Consider the following 24,644-nt stretch of genomic DNA (forward strand, 5'->3'; position numbering starts at 1 on the left):
TGTAAAGCTGTTCACTAATATACATGTTTATGTTTCTTCTTCATAAATAAAACTCTTATGAACTAAATGTGTTTTATTAAACACTCCTGTGCTGTATTAAATTCACTAGGTAAGACTACAGCTGTGTGTAAGGCAGAGATTCCCAACCTGTTGGTCATGACCCCCTAAAAACAAGTATTTACATTACAATTCCTAACACCAGCAAAATTACAGCTCTGAAGTAGCAATGAAAATAATCTTCTGGTTAGGGTCACCACAACATGAGGAACTGTATTAAAGAGTTGTAGCATTAGGAAGGTTGAGAAACCCTGGTGTAAAGGAAGACACTAAACAGTGTAGCAGTTAGTTACTTCTGAATTAATGATTTATAAACAAATGGTCTTGTCCAAGCAGCACTGAACATGTGAAAGCTCTACAGAGGTGGTGGTAATCTTTATTAGGAAGTTATTTTACTAGCTCAAATATATACACTTACAGGTTAGCAATTTCTCACAATATTTTAAAATTATAATTAAAGGCATGAGTTTTAGTGCACTTATAACATGCTAACTTACCAAGCACTGACATAGAATATGATAGGCATTTGCATAAATCAGTATATCTGGGTTTGATTTGTTGGCTTATGACTAAATATTTTTAGTGTGCCAAGTATATAAACTATCCATATGCCTTTACAAATCAGATTTGCTCAAGAATGTTAGGAAGTGGAATTCGGAGTTCCACTTGGGAAGAAGCTTAAAGAAACAGAAACATTTCTTCTTCAGGGAAGGCTGTTGTTAGGTAGAATTCTGGGGAAATCTACTTTAACCAGTAACTTTCATATTTTCTTAATGACTTAATCGTCCAGTGATCCCAAATAGCGGGTCTTACTGACTTCATCATTGTGTATAAAGCCTCTGTACCAGTCAGTGTCATTAGTCTCAACAGCAGCAGGTGTCCCCAGTCCAGTCATCTGTGACGAACAAAACATCTCTTAAGATTTCCAACTCCCTGTGGAAGGCGATGCATCCCCAGTTCAGCACCCAGCAAGTCTCAGCATCCCCAGCCCCTGGGATTCCACAGTCCACTGGCAGGGCTGCTCCTATTAGCCAGGCTGACATCAGCTGTCTACAGGGCTGCTGGGATCCCACAGTTTGATACTAACCTTCCTCTCACGTAGTCTACCAGCGGTGAATTCTGATTTCCTCACTAGACCTGAAATCAAACCTCTCTGCACTGATACTACAGAAAAAGGCTCATAGACGCAGGCTGGAAAGGTAGAATAAAAGAAAGAAAATAATTGCCGCTATTTTACTCCGGCCAGCTAACTTTTTCAACGTACACATCCTTATCTGTTATTAGGAAGAAATCCCTGGGAGTCCAGTTTTTAAAACTGCAAATTATACTAGGAGTTTCAACCTCACATTGCAGGACACAGCATTCTAGTCCAATGCCTCGGTATTACTGGGTACTTCAGGACAAAATCAAGGCAAGATTTTTAAATGTGGCATGAAACTTAAAGACAGGTATGTCTGAGACAATAATTTCAGACTTTTACTTAGAGGTTTCTGGGATGGCTTGGCTGGCAAAGCACTTGGCTTGCACACACAAAGACCTCAAACTGGGAGGTGTGGTGACATGTGCTTGTACTTCCCATCTTGAGGAGACAGACAGGAGCATCTCTGAGCTTTACTGGCTAGCCAGCCTAGCCTAATTGTTGTCTTCTGGCCTCCACATGCGTGCACACACACACACATTAGTACACATGTTCACATGCACACACACACACACACTATTTTATTTTCAACTACAGCAAAAGAATGAAAGGAAATAAACACCCTAAGAGAAAACATCGTTAAATCTTAAGCAATTATCAGTAACAGAATCACAAAATCTTTTTCTCTATGCAAAGCCCCAATGGCCCATTTATTAACAAGAAAAATCACTGACTCACCATAAAGAATATTTAATTGTCACAGACTCTGTGGCCTATTCTTAACCAAGTTCTGTCTGGAATCTCTTGAGAGCCACAGAGTACAATCACCACCCAGCACAGTGTAATGCTAACCACCACAAACCATCACCAGCATTAACTGCTCCCGGTCCTCAGACTTTAATTTCCAGAGACTAAGACCTGGTGAAGTTCTCTTTCAGCAGGCATGTACAAGGAACACAGGTTTTCATACATGCTGGTGCACATAACAAACGTTTACTGCTCTAGTCATAAGCATGTCCAAGACAGAATTTCTAAATTAGGCTGTGAAAACTCTCCTTGGAGCATTTTCATGGAATAAACATCAAACTATTGTCCACCATGACGAGCAAGTGACCATCACTGCATTCAGTCTTTTCTACAAGTCAATCTTTTGAAAAACTTCAAGGGAAAATAAATTCCACAAAATTTCACTCATGCTGAGCTGTAAATTCCCAGTTCAGAGATAAAACACCCAAGTCAGCTGATACGGTGTATAATTATCAGTAAGGGCAGATGTGCTTTTCAGTTCAACTAAAATCTCTTCACTGCTACAACTTTTTCCCCAGACCCAGAAAGACATGTGGTATGTATTCGCTTCTATGTGGATATTGGCTGTTAAGTCAACGATAACCAAGCTACAATCTGCAGAACCACAGAGGATCAGTTCCTTCTTCAGCCATCATCAGGGAAGCTTCCTCCTGCAGCAGATGGGAACAAATACCCCCAGCCAGACATTACACAGAGGGTGAGTGAGAGACCTTGGAATACTCAGTCCTAAAAGGGATATCTCCATCAAATCCCTCCCCTCAGGGCGTGGAGAGCCCTGTGGAAGAGGAGGTGGAAAGAGTGTAAGAGCCAGAGGGGACTGAAAACACCAAGAAAACGAGGCCCTCTAAAGCAACTGAGCAAAGCTCACATGACCTCACAGAGACCGAAGAGGCGAGCACAGGGTCTGCACCAGGGCCTCTGGGAATATATTATGGATTCCAGTTTGGTGTTCGTGTGGGACTGCTGAGTGTATGAACAAGCAGGTCTCTGATTCTTACGCTTTCTCTAGGACATTTTCCTCCTGTTGGCTTGTCTTGCCCAACTTCAATGGGATAGTCTTAGTTTTATCTTATTGTATTTTATTTTGTTATATTTTATTATTATCTCTTAGAATCCTGTTCTTTTCTAATGAGACTGAAAGGGAATGAGAAAAGAATCTATTTTTTTTCTTTCTTTTCCTTTTTTGGCTTTTTCGAGACAGGGTTTCTGTGTGTAGCTTTGGAGCCTGTCCTGGAACTCACTTGTAGACCAGGCTGGCCTTGAACTCACAGAGATCTGCCTGGCTCTACCTCCCGAGTGCTGGGATTAAAGGCATGCACCACCACCGCCAGGCTACAAGAATCTACTTTCAGTAAAAGGAAAAACAACAAAAACTTTTCCCCCTGAAAGTACACTATTTCTGCAAAACATGAAGTATATAGTATGTTTTTAAAATGAAGTATCTGTGTATAGTGTTAAGCTGCTACGTGGTAGAAAACTTCATTTCTCTAGCGGGCCCTCCAGATACAACTAAAAGTTCAAACACATGCTGTGGTAGGTCTACTTCCACTGACTAGAGGTACGCATGGAAGAGATATAATTAGTTCCGACATCAGGACAGGCACGCATGTTTCAACACACACAGCTCAGAACAACGCTTTGCTATTATATGACAGAGGCCTTAAAGCCAAGACTCAAAGAAAGGTTAGGGAGTGTGTGTATATACTTTCTTCATTATTATTACTGAAAACTTGCCACATCAAATTATTTCTTTTAAGTTATAAGCATATTTGATTTGTATAAACATCTCTTTAAAGAATTCTCAGGAGAATTGAAAAAAAAAAAAGCCCTACCAACTCTTTCCCCCCTTTCTAAAAGCCTTACAAATTAAAAAGTTTGCTTAATAAAGTTCATTTGATTTAAAAAAAAAAAAAAAAAGGAACAGGACTGGTGAGATTGTCCAGTGAGTAGAGGTACCTGCCCCCAAGGCTGACAACCTGAGTTTGATGTCTGAGACCTGCATGATTGAAAGAAACCGACTCCCATGCACCCACACACTTACACAAATAAAGAATTAAATACATTAGGAAAAAGATTTGTCTTCTAAAGAAGATGCACAGTGACCAAATGCATTTAGAAAATTCTGATAATCTAATTACAGGTTTCTCAATCACGAATAAAACAAAATCTTGAAAATAAAATACACGAGGCAACGTGATTTAATTTTGACAAAGTCTGTCTGAGATATATGAAAATCCCCCCCAGACCAAAAGCACTGTGCAAAAACAATTTTTCTTAAATAAAACATGAATATCAAAAAAACTAGCAGTAAATCATGACCAGTTAAGATTTTTAATCCTTGATAAAAATCATAAAAAAACTAAAAAGATCAAAATGTATCTGAGCTGAGGTATAATCCCAGGATGAAGGTAGAAGCCATTACCACCACAAGTTCAAGGCCAGCCTGGTCTACATAGTGATTATAGGCCAGCCAAGGCTACATAGTGGGGTCCCATCCCAAAAAGCAAAAGTGTTGCAAAGCACCCTTTCGTAAGTGACTTGACTCGGTGACTACTAAGGCTGGGGAGACAGCTCAGTGGACAGCGTGCCTGCTGTGTAAGCATCAAGACCTCCATGAGTTCGGATCCCCAGCACCCGTGGAAGAGACAGCTTGTGGAGGTGCACATCCGCAACCTCGCTGCCGTGAGGTGGAGGCAAGTGGATCCCACGGGTGCCAGGCCAGGGAAGCTAGTGGAAAGGGTGGGCTCCAGGTTCAGGGAGAGACCTTGTCTCAACAACTAACTGGGAAAGCAACAGACGAAGATATCCACGTGGACCTGTGGCTTCCACACTTGACAACACAGGCAGGTACAGCACACAAACTCTGACTAAGAACATTCTGAGATTACCAATCACTCTAAATGATGCCTCCTTCCTGAGAATTTTTATCAAATGTAAGTTCGTTTGGCTGATAAGTTAATACTAATACATACATTTTAAGTAGAAAAAATCCAAAATGCCAAGGTGAAGACACACACACACACACACACACACACACACACAAAATTATGAAGCAGATTTCAAATTTGACAACTCCAGACTCCCCCAAACCATACTATGCTCAACCTGCAAATGAAATCCCATAGATGAAGTCAGGTGCAGGGAAGAGGGGGTGTGCTGAATGGATGTTAGAAACATAAAGCTTGTAATTAAGTGCATTCTCGAGTATAATAACCCACCCTGGAACAAGATAAAACATTCAGAACTTACTCAATGTAAAGCAGCTAGGCCTTACACTCCCACAGGAGTACAGCACATGACAATGAATTATGAACTAAATCCCATCTTGTAGGCCAAATGGTCCATGAAGTCAGCACACATGGTCCCTCCAAAGACACTGTTAATTATGCCCTCAGGTTTTGGTCCAGCAGAGCCTACCACCTTAAAATAAGGCCTGCAGAGCCCTCCCATCCATCGCAAACTGTGTCAGAAGCCTACTAGAGAAGTTTTACAAAAGAATGTGAGATTTGGCTAAAAGGAAAAACAAATATACAGCATATATATATCTATATATATGAAACAAACAACACTAACATTACTTCCAACATGAGTGTCTTAGCATTTTTATAGATACAAAAAGTCCAACATTTCAGATAAAGTTCGAAAGAAGTGAATGTAAAGTTATGTTTCCTAGAGTTAAATTTACTTATTTATTTTTATTTCTTGAGCTTCCAGTCCCCCCAAAAAAAATATCCATCCATTTTCTAAGAAGGATGTGACTCAAAAAAACAAAAAATGTGAATTTTGAAAATTGCTTTTCTATTTTATAACAATAAAATGATTCCAAGATCTGTAGATTCCATGCCAAATTAGTATTTTATACTATTAAGAGAGACAGTAGGATAAGGTGAAAGAAAGTATAGCACCATAATTTGGCCCAAATGGCCCTAACAATAATGTCTTTCATTTTGAGGCAATGTCTCACACTGGTCCAATATGGCCTGGTATTCAATCTGTAGCCCAGGCTGACTTCAAAATATTGGTAATCTTCTTGCCTCAGCCTCACAATGCTCACATTACAAAAACAAACCACCATTCATCCTTCCATCAATAAGGCTTTTCATGGATACCCAGGAAGTCATACAGAGAAATGGATGTGTTCCGTCAAACTACAATCTACAGGTGCTTAAAAAAAAAAAAAAAGAAAAGAAAAGAAAACACAACAAAAAGCAAGGGACTGAAGAAATGCCTCGCTGGGTAGAGTGCTTGTTGTGTAAACGTGAGGACCCAAATTCAGGTCTGCAGTGCCCATGCAACACACTGGTGTGACAACACACATCCGTAATCCAAATGCCAAGAGGTGGAGGCAGAGGGAGCCCTGGTGTTTGCTGGCCAGCTTCTCTAGCCAACTGGGAGTTCCAGTTCAGTCAGAGACCCTATCTCTAAAAGAAAAGCAACAAAGGAAGACTGGATGCCAGCCTCTGGCCCCCACATACACATGAACAGGCATGGGTATCTACATGCATGGGCATGTGCACAAACACACACATACACTCCCTATGTATTAAAGCACAAACAATAAAACTGTCTTCCTCTTAAATAACTGCCTTTATTTTTACTTGAGTCAAGTATCAGTATGAAAAACTCAGCCTCAAAAATATTTGAACAAATTTGTACTTCCCTAGCTCTTACCTTCCTAATGTCACCAGTATTTGTTTATGCACAACACACAGATTTGCTCAACTAAGAGAAAATATACAATGCAGGTTTATGTGTCAGCTTTTACTTTGAACCTAAAACTGTTTAATGTCACAGGGCACCCTTGCAATCTCACATTCCACTTAAAACTTTTCTTAGCCTGGTGTGGTAGCACTCACCCATATCCCAACACTTGGAAAGGTTAAGCAGGAGAACTGAGTTGCAAGCCAGCCTCAACTACTCAGCAAGACTCTGTCCCTACACTCTCTGAAGCTTTCAGAGGCCACGCAGGGTAACATTTTCTCTCTAAATTCATAAAATCTACCCTAAAATAGAACCATCAACTGTTTGGCACATGAGAGTTGGTTATACAAGTCTATAAAATGACAATTTGGTCAATGGAATGATGCAATAAGCATGCATGTATGTATATGTGATTCTGGATCTGCATAAAATCTCACATCAGTTCTTACAAAGCTAAGTGTTTTTCTTTTTTCATGGATTTAAAGTTCTTAAAATTGTAGGGGGAAAGAGCCAATATGAATGCTAACACCTCAAGAGACTACCATTCTTCCAACATTACCATTGCTCAAATGTCTGATTCACCATTTATGACTACTTTCTAAGTCAACTTATTAACTGAATTTGAAAAATTAATTTTGCCTTTTCTTATAAAAAATGGAATATTACTTTATCATCAACCAAATTCATTATGTTGTTGAATGATTCAGAGCCAAAACTTAGTTTATAGAAATCTTGATAGCATAAAAAGACTTAAAAGAATTAGACATGGGGTGCCTAACACCAATTTCAAATGAATAGCTCAAAGGCAAGCATTTATAGCTATGGCATCATTACTATATGATCTTCTAGGATAACTAATTTATCAAAAACAGTATATGTATCTGCTTATTTGTGGTTTTCAACTTTTCCTAGAATACTCATTAGTACATTAATTACTTCAATATTTCATTCAGGTTTATGGATCTTATCAGACACCTCATTAAAGTTCTTCGAAGGTAACGATTTTTTTCTTTTTGAGACAGGCTCTCATGTAGCCCTGGATGACCTTGAACTCCTGATCCTCCTTCCTCTACCTCCTGAATGCCAGAATTTTTAACTACCCAAGCCTCTATTATACAATTTTATCTCACTTAAGAGGATATTTAAAATCAGTGCCCAAATACACTGCCTTGCAAATACTACATAAATCATCAGTTTATTCTCCTGTAAGTACTTCAAAATTGTAACTGGAGTTGCAAAGTGGTAGCAAAGGTCACAGCCCTCAACTGTCTGGTACGTGTATTATATCTCAATAAAGTTGTTTCTAGAAATTTAAATCATGGAAACACAAAGAAATCAACAATATTTCATTTTAAAAGTCTAAGCTACTCAAAATTATGGGGAAAACAATTAAAAGATTAATCCAAAGCCCAGATTACACCAAAACAGACCAACCAGTTAACATTTGCAGTCACTAAAATAGCTCAGCTATCTTCTAGTATGTTAGCACAATATCAAGGGTCCCACACATGAATACTCTAACTGAAGACTTGGAAATCCCATAGGGATATGGTGATACATTCTTAAACGCAGCACTCAACAAACTCAAGACTCCTGCACAGCAGATGCTGTGTCTTCGGCAGGATGGTGGCAGGAGAAGCTGTCAATGAAGAACCTGAGTGTCAACCAGAGAGCAGGGCCACCTGAGAGGACTTGCCCAGAACACAATCAGGAAGAGACACAGAAGGGGAAGAAGACTGGAGAGGCGGGGTCCTGAGAAAGAAGTGCTGGAGAAGGCCATAAAATTATGAAGTGGCACTTATTTCAACTGCTCTTAGTTTCCCTGGTTTTTGTTTTGTTTTTTAATGATTGACTAATTCCAAGGCCTACTGCATGCTAGGCACTGGGTGCTCCCAGCAGGCTACATCTCAGTTCTTCAGTGTATCTTTCTAATTACATTTCATTAGTGTTCCACATCACCTAAACAATCTCTTCATTCTCTCCTCTACCCACCCCACTTAATCTTCTACTTGCACCCTTTTTCAAATGGAAATTGTTATTATTTTTGTTTGTTTATTTGTTTGGGACAGGGTTTCTCCGTGTAGCCCTGGCTGTCCTAGAACTCTCTATGTAGACCTGGCTGTTCACAAACTCACAGAGATCCACTTACCTCTGCCTCCCAATTACTGGGATTAAAGGCATGCAACCCCCACCACCCAGCTCAAATGTAAAATTTCAAGTGTAAGAAACCTTTTTAAGCAAACAAAAAAGTCTCACTTTTACTATGATTGCTCTGAAACATCCACACGGCCTAAAACTAAGAATAAAACTGAGATGTTCCTAGGGGAACCATGAAAACGGACGGCTCCACCAACTTCCGTCTTGCAGGTTGCTATCAAGTGGATGTTCTGAGTCTTATCTCTCCCCTTCTCTTCTCATAACATGTCTGTCTCCACAGAGGGTTCATAAAGGAATGAGGGGCTGAAGGTTAAAACTAAGTAGCGCTAATGAAGAAGTGCTGATATCAAATGACAGAGCATCGCCTTCCCTTTTTCATCTTGTGTTAATCATAAAACAATACACTGGAAGTCAGACATCACACAGTATGCAACACTCTTAGTGTAGCTTTAGTGTTAGTATCTAATACTTCAGCATCTAATGCTGACTCAAACCTTTTAAGGGGGAAGAGAACCAGAAAACAAAAGCAGGACACACCTCACACCAGCACCAAAAGCAGTTGACTCCACCGAACTAGAAGGTCACTGTCAGAGCACGACATTTCCCTGTGAGGTTTGGGATAGAGTGGCTTTCTTCAGTGTCTAACTATACCCAAGCCTTTTTATTTTTTTAACATGATGTATTTCTTTCTTCCCCCAGACTGCAGTCTTGGCCTACGGCCTGTCTCCATGTTCACCTACCATGTACATACACCAGGTTGCAGAGAGAAGCAGCATGAAATATTCTCCAAGCAATTTAAATGAGTGGAATGAGGATTGCTATCTGCATCAAACCCCTAAAAAAACCTTAACAGATGCAGTCACTTTAACAAGTAGATCCCAACTGGGCGGTGATGGTGCACACCATCAATCTCAGCACTCAGGAGGCAGAGACATGCTGGTCTCTGTGAGTTCCAAGTTCCCTGACAGCCAAGCTAGAGCTGTTGTTACACGGAGAAATTGTCTTGAAAAATCAGACAGCCCCATCCTCCACAAAAACCCCAAGTACATCCTGGAACAACTGACTAAGATCTACTTGAGAATATTAACATAGCTAAAGATAAAGGATCTGTTAATCATCGAGAGAATGGGAAGCAGAAAAAGATGCAAGAGGGGTAAAGGCTGTTGAAATTCTTTACCTAGGCACTAGGCCTAGGAGAGGAGCCAGAGTGTGCCCTACAATCAACACAAAGTTCTCCCTATCGGAGAGGAAGAACTCACAACTCCCATGGCCATCCTTCATGGCCTCTGATCAAATTTCAAACTAACAAAGTAATAAGCAACATTTGCATTATAATTTGACACCTACTTAAATCATAGGATACACAGTTATACACGTCCCCATGGCATACACACACAGGTGTGTGCATGTGTGTATGTGTGTATGTGTGTTTTACTCCCACCCCTCACATCTACAAGTATGTGTGCCTTTTACTCCCATACCTCACATGCACAGGGGTGTGTGTGTGTGTGTGTGTGTGTGTGTGCGCGCGCGTGTGTGTGCTTGTTACTCTCACCTCTCAGTCAGTGGAAAAAAAGATGAGCCACTAAAGGAAAGGTTGTTTTTAAAGAAGACTGAAGAAACCATGTTTCTAGCTGTAGCATTGAAGACCAAAGGCCAACTTCACACTATGGTTATTCTTTCAAGGTATTTATCCTGTAATGTATTTTATGTTGTTCAATGTTAGGGTTATAGCTTCGACTTTTATGCATAAAACCTGCAGCACCAAAGTGTCACAAAAACTGGTTCAATTTTACCTTCTAAAATGACTGAAATGGAAAGGGGGGAGGAGTAGTAGTGGACACCTTGTAATACCAGCACTCAGGAGATAAAAACAAAAGGATTCGAGGATCCAAGCCAGCCTCAGCTACATAACAACTTTGTAGCTGTCTCAAAACAAAACAAGACTAAAAAAAAAACTATAAATTTTGAGCTAAACTTTGCAAAACAAAGCAACTAGAGCACACACACCTGGGCAGGATACAGAACTTGAACATAAAAACCACGGAACAGTTGAAGAGCTTTTCTTATTCTAATCGGCCAGCTCTCAACTGCCTAAGGCAGTGGTTCTCAACCTCCTAACACAGCAACCCTTTAATAGGGTCTCCTCAGGCTGTGGTGACCCCCACCCACAAAATTATTTTTGTTGCTACTTTGTAACTGTAATTTTCCTATGAATCACAGTAAATATCTGATATACAGGACATCTGAAATGTAACCCCTGTGAAAGGGCCATCAGACGCCCCAAAGGGGTCACTGCCCACAGGTTGAGAAACACTGGCCTAAAGGCTCATGTAAAACATCCAGTGAGTTAGTTATTCTACATATAGTAAGCAGACATCCACCAGCTGGCTCTTAAGACTTATAATGTTGGTCTAGGCACACATCTGAGTAACGGAACTCTTATCTCCCATGCCCACCACTCTGGGTTTGACACCAAGCATGAAAAAAGAATGATTTATACCTCCGCCATATCAGTACCTCAGAACCACAATTTCATAATATTTCTAAAACATTTTGGTGGCCCACACTCATTATTGATGTGTCATCAATAAACATATCTAAATTCATCCGTCTCTCCAATTGCTCTCGCTCTCTCTTTCTCTAACTCCCAGGATCAAGTCTTTTCCCCACCTCTGTCTTCAGGTAGCAAGACGACAGGCACATCTCTGCTCCCAGCTTCTCGTGGACACTGCTGTCACACATTCCTACACGCTTACACAGACGGACAAACGGTCCGCCACTGTGTCAGTGACTGGTTGCTCTTTGTGATCACAAGTGCCACTGGGATGACCAAAGAACAGCTCTAAGTCTGTGTGATAATTCTCTAATAAAGGGCATTTAATATGAAAAATCTGGGTAGTTCTCACCCTGTTTCAGTCTCAGCACACTGGCTAGCAAGACCATGAGAAAAGGAGACCTGAGTGATGCAACCATTTGTTCTGGGTTCTTCTCTGGCCCCCTCACAGTGCCTCCAGGGGCACCGTGCTGAGATTCATTGCCCCTGTGGTCCATCAAAGCCACTAGGAGAACCCCAGAAAACAAGCGGCAGTTACTGGCTACAATGACTGTGTACTCTGGGTATGGATCCGCTGTACCTTTCTCTAGAGTAAGGCACCAACTACCTAAACAGTAAGGACCTGTAATTCATCCCTGTAAAGATAGGAAGGAAGTTTAAGAGGCGCCATCTCTGAGAAATGGATTTAACTCTCACACTACATACCATTGTAAATAAACTAATGACATTTAAATTTGGCTTGAGACCTGGTAGAACTTCTGAGATTAAAAAAAAAAATCTATGCTGTAAATTGTATTCGGGGTTAATATGTTCTGGAGCAAAACTGTTTTATCTATCAATAATAATCCAAAGAACTGTGATGTTTTATTCCACTCACCATTTTGAATGAGAGACAATTCTCAACTGTCATACTGTGTTTCTGTACGCAAACTCATCGTCAGGTTGATAGAGTGAATCTCTCTGATCTGCTCATTACAGAACAGCATTACGAAGAGAGCAGAAGCCTTGGGACAGAGAACTGAGTAGCCTTTCTCTGCCTAATTTTGCCATTTTAGTTAATGACATTCTTTATGTCCCCCAAACCATATATATGATATCAATCAACAATTACACGTGATTTTCTTTTTTTTTTTTTTTTTTTTGGTTTTTCGAGACAGGGTTTCTCTGTGTAGCTTTGCGCCTTTACTGGAACTCACTTGGTAGCCCAGGCTGGCCTCGAACTCACAGAGATCCGCCTGGCTCTGCCTCCCGAGTGCTGGGATTAAAGGCGTGCGCCACCACCGCCCGGCTACACGTGATTTTCTTAATCCATGTACATAGTACATAAATATAAGAACATGCCAAGACATACTAAGAACAGAAAAGTAACAATGTTTGATGTGAACAAATTATAAAATTGGATGTGGGTCAGCGGAAGAGTGCTTGTCTCTCACATGAGAGGCCTTAGTTCAATCCCCAGTAAAAGGGAAAAAAAGAAAAAATATATAATCAAAAATCATGTATCTAATAAATATGAAATTTTATGTCATACCAATTTTATAAATTATTTTAAATCCTCAACAGAATATCCACAGGGAAGAAAGTTAATTCTCAAATTATGTCATAAAGTATCACTTTAAATTGGCTAATTACTGTTTTTATATGTAAACACTTATGATGGAAAAAACCCACATTCTCTCCAAATATAAATGTGACCACTTGGCCACCTAATTAATAGCTGATGCCAAATAATAATGAAGTTTTGTCTAAAATAACTGGCACAAAGCCAAAAACAGACAAAGCAATTAAATAAGAATGGCCCATCAGAATACTGAAAAAGCAATTATTTAAGCAGAAATGAATATAGATCTTATTAACATGAATGAAAAGAAAATCAGATCTTTTCTTTTAAACATTCCCTTTTATTCAGCAATGATCCAACATCGCTGCCCCTAAATTAAGTGATCTCTCATGTGCTCTCGGGCTTCTCTAACTCGGTAATGGGAAGTTTTAAAAATACACCAGGTACGTTGGAGAGCAAGCTATTTGCAAACATGTCATGCCAGATTTAAACATAGTATTTACTTAAAACTTAACTGAGCCAGTTCTTTTAGGTTTGTGTATCATAAAACAATTTTCAGTTTATCTCTGTTGGTGATTTTTTTTGTTGTTGTTCATGGTGTGCTGTCTAGAAGACAAATTCTCTCAATAATGTTTTTTTTTCCTCCTTTCCTTTTGAGGTATTTATAAAACCAAAAACAATTATTTCTAGGTACTTAATTCCACCCTCCAGGGCATGAAGTGTGTCTGTTATCATACAGAACACCTAGAAAGCTTTTAAACTCAATGGTAATTAAGAAACATCAAAGCAAACCCTGGCTGTTTCACAAGGAACAGCACCTATCATCTTCTGGCTACCGAATGACATACTTCTCGTCCCCTGGAGTACCACCAAGAGTTTTTTTACCCAAACAATAGAATGTACTTTCTGAACGTAGCCTTTACTCTTTTAGGGGATCAGATAAATCTGAGCTTTCAATGTAAACCGCTCAAGGCAGCGAAAGCAAGGGCAGGCACATGGAGCTACATCCAACTTAAAAGCTCCCACACAGCCAAGGCAGGAGCAGCAACAAGCAGAAGGAAAGATAACCCACAACCAGAAAGTCGATATGACAGTAATATCCAACATATACAGAAAACTCAAAACCAGAGAAACGGACAAAATGGACAGAAGCCAAAAAGGGGTTATGTGTACCTATCTCCACAAGAGAGCGGAAGCTAAAGGGCAGCCAGAAGTCAGGGCTGACGGCTCTGTAATAACAACTACTAGAAAGACTGAGGCAGAAGGATGGTAAATCCATGAGTTCAAGGTCAGTCTGGGAAACTCAGTAAGATCTGTCTCAAAACACAAAAGGAGCGTGGCATACGGCTCGGTGATAGAGTGCTTATCTAACATGTGGGAGGCCCTAGATTCAGTCCTCAATACTGATGGGGGGGGGGGGAGATCGTGACTCCATCCCTGGATTTCAAGACCAGCAGAGGCAACAAAACCACACAGGGATAGGTCATGTCACATTTGTTACAGTCATATTTCTCTTACTATCATAAAATAACCACCGTTATTGGTGACAATATGGAGAAACTGAAACACTTGGACACTATTGGCAAGAACATAAAGTGGTACAAGTATGACCAAAATACTTGTCTGGTGATTTCTCAAACTACAAAATCCACACTACCATGTGGTGTGACCTAGCAACTTACATTCAAGTGTTATCCAAAGCAACAGAAAAAAGCAGAGTATAAATGACCTTGAGTTCAACAATGGCTTGGGGTTTCGTTTTGTTTTATTTTTGACAACATACCAAAAGTGAGAACACGGAAAACACTATGTAAGTTGGACTTCATCAAAATTTAAGACTTCTCATCTTACACTGATGGATAGAGCTAGGAACTTTTCTGAGGGTCATTGTTGCTCTTGTATTGAGTAGTTACCACTTAGTATGCAATAAAATCTTATCTGGAAAAAACTTTAAACTTCTTTCAACAATTTTTTTTTTTTGAAACAGGGTTTCTCTGTGTAGTTTTGGTGCCTGTCCTGGATTTCACTCTATAGACCAGGCTGGCCTCAAACTCACGGAGATCCACCTGTCTCTGCCTCCTGAGTGCCAGGATTAAAAGCATGCACCACCACCACCACCACCACTGCCCAGCTCCAAATTTTTTAAACTTGCTTCAAAAAAACATTAAAAAAGTAAAAAGACAGCTCACTGAGTGGGAAAAGGTATCAGTAAATCTTTAATCAGATAAAGGATTGTAACCTTGCTATATCAAGAGCATTTACACCTCAACTATTAAAAAGCAACCCAGGGCCAGTGAATGGTTCAGCAGACAAAGGTGCTTGCTGCCAAGCTTGACAACCTGAGTTCGATCCCTGGAATCCACATAGTGGAAGAGAGAGCTGACATGCGCTGTGGCACACATACATACCTCCTAACTCCTACCACACATGTGTAATAGATATTGTTTTAAGACCACAAGAATTTTTTTAAAGATGACCCAAATGGAAAACAGGTAAGGGAAGCCACATGACCCAGCAATTCTTCTCACAGGTATACATCCAAGAGAAATAAAAACATGTCTGACAAAGAAAGAGGGAAAAAAAATAAAGCTTATGACAAATGTTCACAGAAGCATTCCTCATGATAGTCAAAAATGTCCATTAATTGATGAAGGAAAATGAAACAGTGTATCCATATAATGGAGGTATTATTAATGCACATTTTAAATGATTATACGATATGTGAATTATCTCTCAAAAAAGTATTTAAAATACTAAAGTAAACCACTGTGATTTATATCTTCCTATCACATTAAACAAGCAATTGAAAAAAATTAAAATAAAAAAAAACTTGGAGATCACCAGACTGGTTGTTTGTCCAATAGGAATGAGCAGGCAATGAAACAGCTACCTTGTATAAAGAAGTCTATGCGTGGAAATGCTATGACGAAATCCATTACACGGTGTGCTCCCTTTAAAACACTGCTTTCCAGACACTGAGTAAGTGAAGATTTGACAAGACACTAGCACCAATGGCGTTCATTCCCATTCTCTGCTTTCTTCTCACTGGCCTGGAACTCACCAATGAGGCTGGGCTGGCTGGCCAGGGAACCTCAGGGATCTACCTGCCTGTCACTGCCTTCCTCTGAGCATGGAGAACACAAGCGCAAGCTACCCTGCCTGGCCTTTTGCGTGGGCAGGGGAGCAAGGGGAGGTCTTCGCGAGTGAGCGATAGGCCTTCTACCAACTGGGCCACAATCCCAGCCGCTTTTGAAAGTTCTTAAAGAGTAATTTCGTCATGAAATTTCAAAAGGAATCTTTTTCAACTCTAAATCTACAAATATTTGTCTTTGTTATTATTTGGAAATGAGCTGCACCCCCTTCCTTTCCCCCTCCACGTCACAGCAACCATGGAAACACGTCTATAAGAAAAGGGGGCAGCTATGGCAGGGAGAGATCCACAGCAAAGCAGAGAACAGGAAGAGTCACGGGCTACATTGTTTTTATAGACTTAAAAAACATACACATCTCTGTAAGACATCTTTTAATTATTTTGCGGTATTTACAATTCAGAGAAATAACGAACATAATCATTCCCATATCTTATTTAGCCAGTACAAAAAGTAGTTATAATATAGCATAATAGCTATCAGAAATAACACTTTTGTCCTCTGAGATTAAAGGAAAAAATAAGACTTTCCACTCCTGTCAAAGGTATTCAATTTTCCCCTCAAATGAAGTCTAGATGAAAACAATGTGACTGACAATCTCTGCACAGGCAGATCTTGGCAACTCCCAACTCTGTCTATCTCCTTGGCCAGTTAAGCAAAATTCCTTCACTAACTGTTAGTCTGCGAAACAACTCCTACCAAGCTCATTACTGCCTCTGTCAGCCTATCCCCCATGTCGCGCATTTATCCCTGGGACGCAGATCAACATGTGGCACATGTCCTTGACATGCACAGAAGAGCTGCACCCCAGGACAGCAGCATGCACGACAATGGTCTCCACTCTGACTTCTTTGTGGTTGCTGGGATGTAACCGAGAAATCTAATAACTGTGACAGTGGGGCCTTTCGGGTTTTCCTTGCCTTTCCAGACAGTGAAGCTGCGCAGACACTAATGAAAGGTTAAATGAATAGGAATAGCTGACAAGACATACAATAAAGAAGGGGCTTGGTAATCCACAGACACTGAGCAGAGATCCTCGGCTCAAGCAGAGAAAGGACAGCGCATCGTCGAGTCACAATATTTAAAACAGCTTGCTATACACAGAGGCTTTGTGTCTGGGTACACGTCTGGCTTTGGACTGCAGGGGGAAGAAAAGGATACTAAGAAGGAATTTCAGTATGGGGCACTTGGGCAAATGTAAGGTCATAATAAGAGAAAAATGTTTTGTGTGGGTTGTTACATCGTTGTATTAAATACAAAAAAAAAAAAAAAAAAAAAAAACCCAGCAGGGACAGTGAACTCATGAACCCCTAGTTCCAAGACAATACTGTACATTTTGACAAGTCTTAAATACTGCATCCAGCAGGCAGGCTTGATGCGATTTCCACTGGTTAGATACGCATGCAGTGACTCATTAGCAGTTCCACATCCTGCCTTCCCTGTAGAAGGATCCCTGATCCTGGAGTTCTGGTCCTTAGTCTGAATCGGTTACAATTCAACTGAAACTCCCAAGCACCTTGGACTCTGTAAAACTGCCTAGCAGTTGCTATAAAGAAGATGAATTTATCATGCTGGCAATTTGTAAAGTACAAAACAAACCTCTCGTCATTTCAAGGGGCTACAACTGTGAAGGGCTTTAACTAGAATTCTCAACTGCAAAACTTAGCTGTCGCCTGACTCACTACACCTTCAAAGCCGTCTTCCTTGAGTAACAAATCCGAGATGAGTAGAGCAAAACTCAGTCCCTACGAAAGGAAGCAAAAATGGTCCAGAATGTCGAAGAAATCGCAATAAAAAGGACAAAATTTACACTGTTATATACGCAGGTTTTTAAAAGAAAATGGTACACTTCTGTAATGGCAAAAACTTTTAAAAGGACATGTCTGTACTACTGCTCTTATGCATATTCATGAGATAGAATATAGGCTCACAACAAATGGTAAAGGAAACCGAGAACGTGTTTTAAGACAAGGGAGGCCCTTTGAACAGCCAAATTAAATTATAGCTGAACTTTTGAGTGGACTGAGGGTTCTAATAAGCAACAAATAAAGACTTTTATTGGCTAGCAACATAATGAGAGCTTCTGTGCAAGGAGACTAATCTGAGCAGTCTATCTTCCTGGATAGAAGATTCAGATTTACTTACATGGTAAATAAATGTCCAAAGTAATGCCCCTAAAAAACTAGTATATAAATAATGAAAAGCAATCACGATCACTGATTATTTAATATAAGCATATCACAAATTTTACTGGTAGGACTGATAAATGTGAAATTAAATGCCAAATAGTAAGTATGAAAACATTCAAGTCCTGCCATTTAAATGTAGCTTATTTACTGATTAAAAATATATCAAATTTACCAATGATCTGTTTCTATGTTTACAACATGAAGCCCTTCTTTTGAAGGAAAATTTCTCTCCAAAATATGTAGTTGTATGCAGAACTACTTCAAAACATCACCTATGGAGGTAAGTACCTTTCTTCTGTGAACTAAGGCAAGGTAGTAAGCGCCTCAGTGACAGGGTAGGAAGTTGCTTTTAACAGAAGTTTGAAGGTGGGCCTGGCAACATGAGACTAACTCCTGCAGTCCACAGAGTGACACAGCAGTTAGGCAAACTAAAACGCTTAAGATGTTTGGTTGAATTTTTCCTAATTCAAATCACCTCAAAGGTAAAGTCCTAGAAAGCTCACCTGATTCCTTAACTATTCGCAAAGAAGAATCTGCTGCTATGACCTCTGTGTGTGTGTGTGTGTGTGTGTGTGTGTGTGTGTGTGTGTGTATCTCACCTCCAGTCCAAAACTCTACGCCTGTGTTGTGAAACATTCTAACTGCCAGAGTACTTTTTTTTAAAAACCTTAAGTATATCTAATAAAATCATGAAGCTCCCTCTAGCTCTTTAGAGAGCTAACCAACTATACTATGTAACTCCTGACCAACAAGAGATGTTGCAGGAGAACTGCTGTTTTCAACTCTGTTTCTTGTCAGGATGCAGATGTTAAATGAGACCATCTGCAGAGGAATTCAGAAAGCACCACTCCTTTATATATTCATTAAGACTATTAACTGCTCCCAACCTAAGCTTTATGTACAACACTCTATAGTGAAACTAACCTGGCTGAAGTATCTACGCCTGCCTTCTGAATTTACATTTACTCACCTTGCATAAAATGAATTTTAATCTCAAAAAAACAGCATGTGAACACTTCAAAGAAATTCAACTTGTAATCTGGGCCTCAATTTTAAAAGTCTACCTTTAAATTTTAAAAAATCTTGGAGGACAGAATAGCCTACTTTATTAACAGTGCATCTGTGGAATTTATATAAAACAAAGATACTGATGGTAATTCATAGAAAAATCTTCATGCACCATAATATTTATATACAATGCTGGTAATGACTTTTTTATTGTTTAATCTTTTCAGCAATTCAGTATTGAATATTTGGAGGTTGTAGTTATTTAGAAGACTATAAATAATATAGTTGGAATATGCCATTGATGTTTGGTTCATCTTACAATAGCCATAAAAGCCACTATTCCTCAGGCAGATCACTCCAAACAAGTGAATATGAACATTGCTAAATCAAACCCTTCATGCTTGCTCCAGCCATCTTCCAAACATTTGCAGAATATTTAAAATGGCACCGAAGCTTAACTCTAAATTTAAAGGAAGGGAAACCCCTAGCTTCAAGTCATCACCTACTTGGACTCTCTTAACACCGGAAATATTCCCAGGAACAACAAAAAGAGCAGCTCCCTCTGCTCTCTCACCCCCACCCCCTTTCTGTGCCAGTGTCCAATTTCTTCTTCTCTGAACAGCTGTATTATCCAACTTAAGTTGCTCTGCTAATTCCAGTCCCTCAAGGACTAACTTGGAAGGCAAAAAAATACAAGAAAAGATCAATTTGCTAGGGAAGATCAAATGAGAAAACTGTGGGGACAGCACCAGGTCAGCTTGTGGAGAACTAAGCAGACCTGTTCTTCATTAACTGCGGCTCTCTGGGGATGTCACACACTACCTGTCCGTGGGCTTTATTGAACCGCCTAACCCGCCTCTCTGTTCCATTCTTCTGGGCCCAAGTGAATCATATCCTGCTGCTGACAAGTTAGCAGGGGACTGCGGCTGCAACATGAAAGTACTTTTCTTTCTTGTCTAAATCAGGCAGATTTTTGAAAAGACGACACAGCATTGACTCGTGACATGGCAAGATGAAACGAGAGGTCTGGGCCGGTCTTGGAGCTTCGCAGATAAAAGTAATCAAATGACACTCCTGGAATGCAAATTGGCATTCTTGACTGCAGCAATTGCACAACCATGAAACATCCCTGACAGCAAGCAAGATTAGGACAAAATGTTATGTAAAGCACTGAACTCAAAAACTCTCACTTGAAAATTCAAACTGTAACACTTACATTTTAATACAGCAACAGTCAGCTCTGCTTTTGTCTGCTCCTTTTGGTAATCACATATCCCTGCCTGACAGATAACTTACATCTCAGGTAGAAGAAGAAAAAAAAATCAGGTGTTAGCAATGCACTGCTGCTATTAATATTCTCTCAATATTTATTTTAAAAATCCCATGAGGTTTATTTTTACCCCCAAGTTTTACATGCAAACACAACCCAACAATATTCTCACTGGATTAGGGGAAGGGGGTTCATTTCAGACATGCCTGGAAAGATCCTCTATACGAAGTTCAGACACAGGTTTACTAGCCCTTCTCTCAGGTGAAGGTATTCCCGTGCTTTGGTAAAGTGATCAGCAATCTGGATTTTAAATACACTGCTCTCTGGGAACAGAACGAGTACCTACAACACAGAACTTCATTAAGACTGAACAAGCTTAAATGAAACGGCTACACATGATATAAGAGACAGAGCCTTTAAGGGTTCACAAGGGATTCTCACGTGCCCGATTCCAAAGGGTAAAAGGAAGTTCTATCAAACTCCTACAAGGCTCAGTATTAGAGGACATCTCCAGAGCAGAAACACTCGCATGCTCTAAGTGGAATTTATTTCTGGCACCATGTCTGTACACAAAACATCTAAAAGTGCAGAATACAAAACACTGGAAGACAAATGGACTCAGCCACTGCTCAAAGTGACTATGAAAGGGGAATGGATCTGTAGACAAATAGTAACCCTGGCCAGAGGAAGAAAAAGATGTACAACTGGCTTTTATAATGTTCTCGTGTAAAATGCCGTTGCAAGAAAGTCTCCACCTCTAAATAGATATATTTCTCATTTTGTTCTGATGCCTCACTTAAACACAGGCTCCAACAACTCCAACTGTCCACGAAGTACATAAAAAATAATAAAACAGGCCACTTTCTGCCACTTTAATCCTGGGTACACAGGATTATTTTATGATGTCTTTTGTACATCAGTTTTACAACAGCTTGACTCTAGGGTAAATGGGAAGCATCATAAATCGCACGCTGCTTTCAAAACCTCTTTAATTTCTGTCAGCATTACTGTAACCGCAGTCCTGGGTGCATTTTGTATGTGTGTATGTCTGCATTTGACAGTACCTTCTCCTACATTCCAGTTGTGACTTTGATCTCTGAAACAAGAGATGTCACATCAGGGGGAAGGGAAGGGGAAAAAAAATGTCAACCTGCTATCACCCCGTTTCTTATACATCCCATCTACATAGGGCCCACTGCATATCAGAGCCCCCAAGTGGGGGTAACAACAGCGACACTGGGTGGTAGGGAACTCAAGGAAAGGAGTGGTCAAGCCCCATTTCTAACAAATGTCTCTTCCCGAAAGCGGACATCACGGACATCGCGGCTCATCACCGGGTGAACTAATTGCCTGCTTCCTCGCTGCAGAGAAGCCGTCCCTTCCTTCGAGGGGCTGTGCTGGAGTCCCACTGCGCTGCGCCATCCCTTCTCCTCCACCATTTGCACCTACAAGTTTTTTGAAATCTTGGCCTCACCCCACGGGAGGTTTCGTCTAGTTTTGTCTTGACGCCCCCCCACACACACACACACATTAAAAAAAAAAAAATCCTGCCCCCGTTCCACGTCTCAAATCCCACGGTCCAGTCGGTGTGTGCCTGCAGCGGGCCGGCTGCTTCAGAACCGCACTTTGGGAAAGCACACACGTGTCTGTCTAGCGGGATTTGACTGGCGGCAGCGGCCGCGTCCTCCGCAGCGGCGCGGGCATCGCTGCGGTCCCCACGCGGGCCGCGCCCCGGCCGGCACCCACACCCGGCCGCCGCTCGGGCTCTGCACCCGCCGGCCAAGTTGGGAAAGTTGTCGCGGGTCCCGCTCGCTCGGTGCATCCCGCGTCCCCGCGTCCCGCGCCCTCCCCGAGGGCTCCGGGTCCCCAGAGCCCGGGGACCGCCGGCCGCTCACCTAACACTGCCCGCCCTCCCGCTCGCAGCCGCCTGGCTAACTTGGGGCCAAGTTGGGGTGAAGGAGGGGTGGATTTGGGGAGCGCCGGCGGCTGCCCGCCTCCTCGCGCCGCGGCGCTAGAGGAGAACGCGGCCCGCCGCGGCCCCGGGGCGTCCCGCCCGGGGTCAGTCCCTACCAAGTGCAGACGCAAGCGGAGAGGAGGTGGAAACTTCTTACCATCTCGGCATGCTGGTTGTCAAGTGCAGCCCCCGCCTCTCGGTCTCCTCTTAGCGGCCGCGCCTGGACCAGCCCCTCGGCCGCCTCAGCTCGCCGCTCGGCCTGCTCCCTCCCCCGCCCGGCCGCTCCGGGCCGCGCTCGCCGCCCGCCCGCCCGCCGGCCCGCCCGCCCGCGCCACTCCCCGCCCGCCCGCGCGCGCCCTCGCCGCTGGCCCCTCGGCGCTCAGGTGACTGATTTACACCCGCGCCCAGGGTCGCGCTCGCTCCCCCGAGCCGGCGCTCCGACTTGCCCCGCTCCTCCCCGGGGCCGAAGGAGACAAGCAAAAAAGGGAACGGACTGTCCGGGAGGGGGGCTGCTGGCGAGGCGGGGTGGGGGGGTGCGCGCTACGGCGCGGGGCGGGGTGGGGTGGGCTGCGGGGGGGGGGGGGGGGAACCGGCGACGACCGCGCCAGCACAAGTTTCTGCTCTCCCTCCAACTGTCCAGACTGCAGTGTTTGCCGCCTGTTTTTGTTGTTGTCCTCAAGCTTTCTAGGGGCTTCGTGGAAGAGGGCTAGTCCTCCCCCACCCCCACCTCCATACCCACCCACCCACCCCTTCCGTGGATGGAAAAACAACTTTGGCGCCCCCCCGGGGGGTGCGGGCGTGGAAGTGGAGGTGGCCGCCAGCGCCCAGCTGTCAACAAGGGGGAAAAAAAAAAAAAAACTGCGGGGAGTAGCGGGGAGGGGAGAGGGAAGGCTGCGAGCCGCCGAGCGGAGGGCGCGAACTTTATTCCGACTGTGCCGCAGCACCTCGGCTCCGGGCTTTTCGGGCTCTCGGTCCGCTCGGCCCAGCTCCGTCAGCCCCGCGCGGCGCCGGGGCTGAAGACGGGGGGAAGCCCGGGGACCGAGACTCGGGACGGCGACGCGCCGGGACACCCGGCAGAAAGTTGCGCACAGCTGGGGGCGAAAAGTTTCTGGGAGCGGCGTGTTTGGTGGCGGCCCAGACGGCGGCTTGCGGCTAGGGCTTCCTTCCCCTTTCCCTAGGTCTGGGCCTGGAGCTGCAGCGGGGCGGGGGAGAGGAAGGAGACTGGCACTCGAGCGAGCGGGCGCCCGCGGCGGGCACCGGGCACACGTGTGGGTGACACTCGGCCGCCCCAAGTTGCCCTGCTTGGAGACAGGGCGGCAGGCTCGGTGCGCACCGGCCAGCAGCTGAAGGAGATCTCTTAAATGGAAGCAAAAACCCAGTCGGGCTGCAAGATCGGGGTGGGGGGAGGCCTTAATCATCCTCGTCTTTCTAATGTACACTGAGTGCCAAAACCCTCTCCGCCTCGTGCAGATTTATCATCGCTAGAGCAAACTTTTTGCTTATCTGCCGCGGGAGGAAGGCACAGGTTTCTAGCACACTCTCTGAGCTCTAAGAAATCAGAGAATCCGCGAAGATTTGGTTGACTGAACAACAGGCTTGATTACTGTTTCTTCCTGAAAAGAGAGAACCATCCCTCGGTCCTTTCTCTCTTCCTCAAGCAGAGGGAGAGACTGCGTAATTTCATTCAGAGGTCAGAATTAAATTCCTTCGAAAATATGTAGCCTTGGAATTAAAGAGGTTTTCTTTTTCCTGTACAGTCATAAGTTTAATGTACATTTTCACAATAGTTAAGCTTAATTTTTTTTTTTTTTCAGGATCCATGCCTGACTAGATCCCAAGTAGCAACAGCTGGCCTGAGAATGTAAATTAGCTTATTCACGTGTTCACGTGGTGAATCCAGATTTTTTTTTAAAACAGCAGGGCCACCAGCACCTACAGTTCCATGTACTGGTTGGGTCCAATTCCTGACTCCTTCTAGGTCCGTGCAAAGTAGTGTTCAGAATTTGTGGATTCTATGTCATTTTGGTATGGAATAATTTGTATGGTAAACATTTCTCATGTTATAAGAAATACTGTAGTGTTTTGGGCGCACGGTA

The 24,644-nt window shown here is 42.5% G+C and overlaps 1 protein-coding gene across 2 annotated transcripts in view; it reads right to left on the bottom strand.

The window, feature by feature from the left end:
* The window catches only part of Bnc2 (basonuclin zinc finger protein 2), a 407,276-nt gene extending 384,464 nt beyond the window's left edge, over positions 1 to 22,812 (bottom strand). For both annotated transcript variants that reach the window (XM_059254496.1, XM_059254497.1), the window contains exon 1: positions 22,706 to 22,812. In XM_059254496.1, coding sequence (XP_059110479.1) covers positions 22,706 to 22,708 — 3 coding nt within the window. In that variant the 5' untranslated portion in view covers positions 22,709 to 22,812. The remainder of the gene's footprint in view (positions 1 to 22,705) is intronic.
* Positions 22,813 to 24,644: the final 1,832 nt, after the last annotated feature.

The sequence above is a fragment of the Peromyscus eremicus genome, chromosome 2 (genome assembly GCF_949786415.1).
Source record: "Peromyscus eremicus chromosome 2, PerEre_H2_v1, whole genome shotgun sequence".
Classification (NCBI taxonomy): domain Eukaryota; kingdom Metazoa; phylum Chordata; class Mammalia; order Rodentia; family Cricetidae; genus Peromyscus; species Peromyscus eremicus.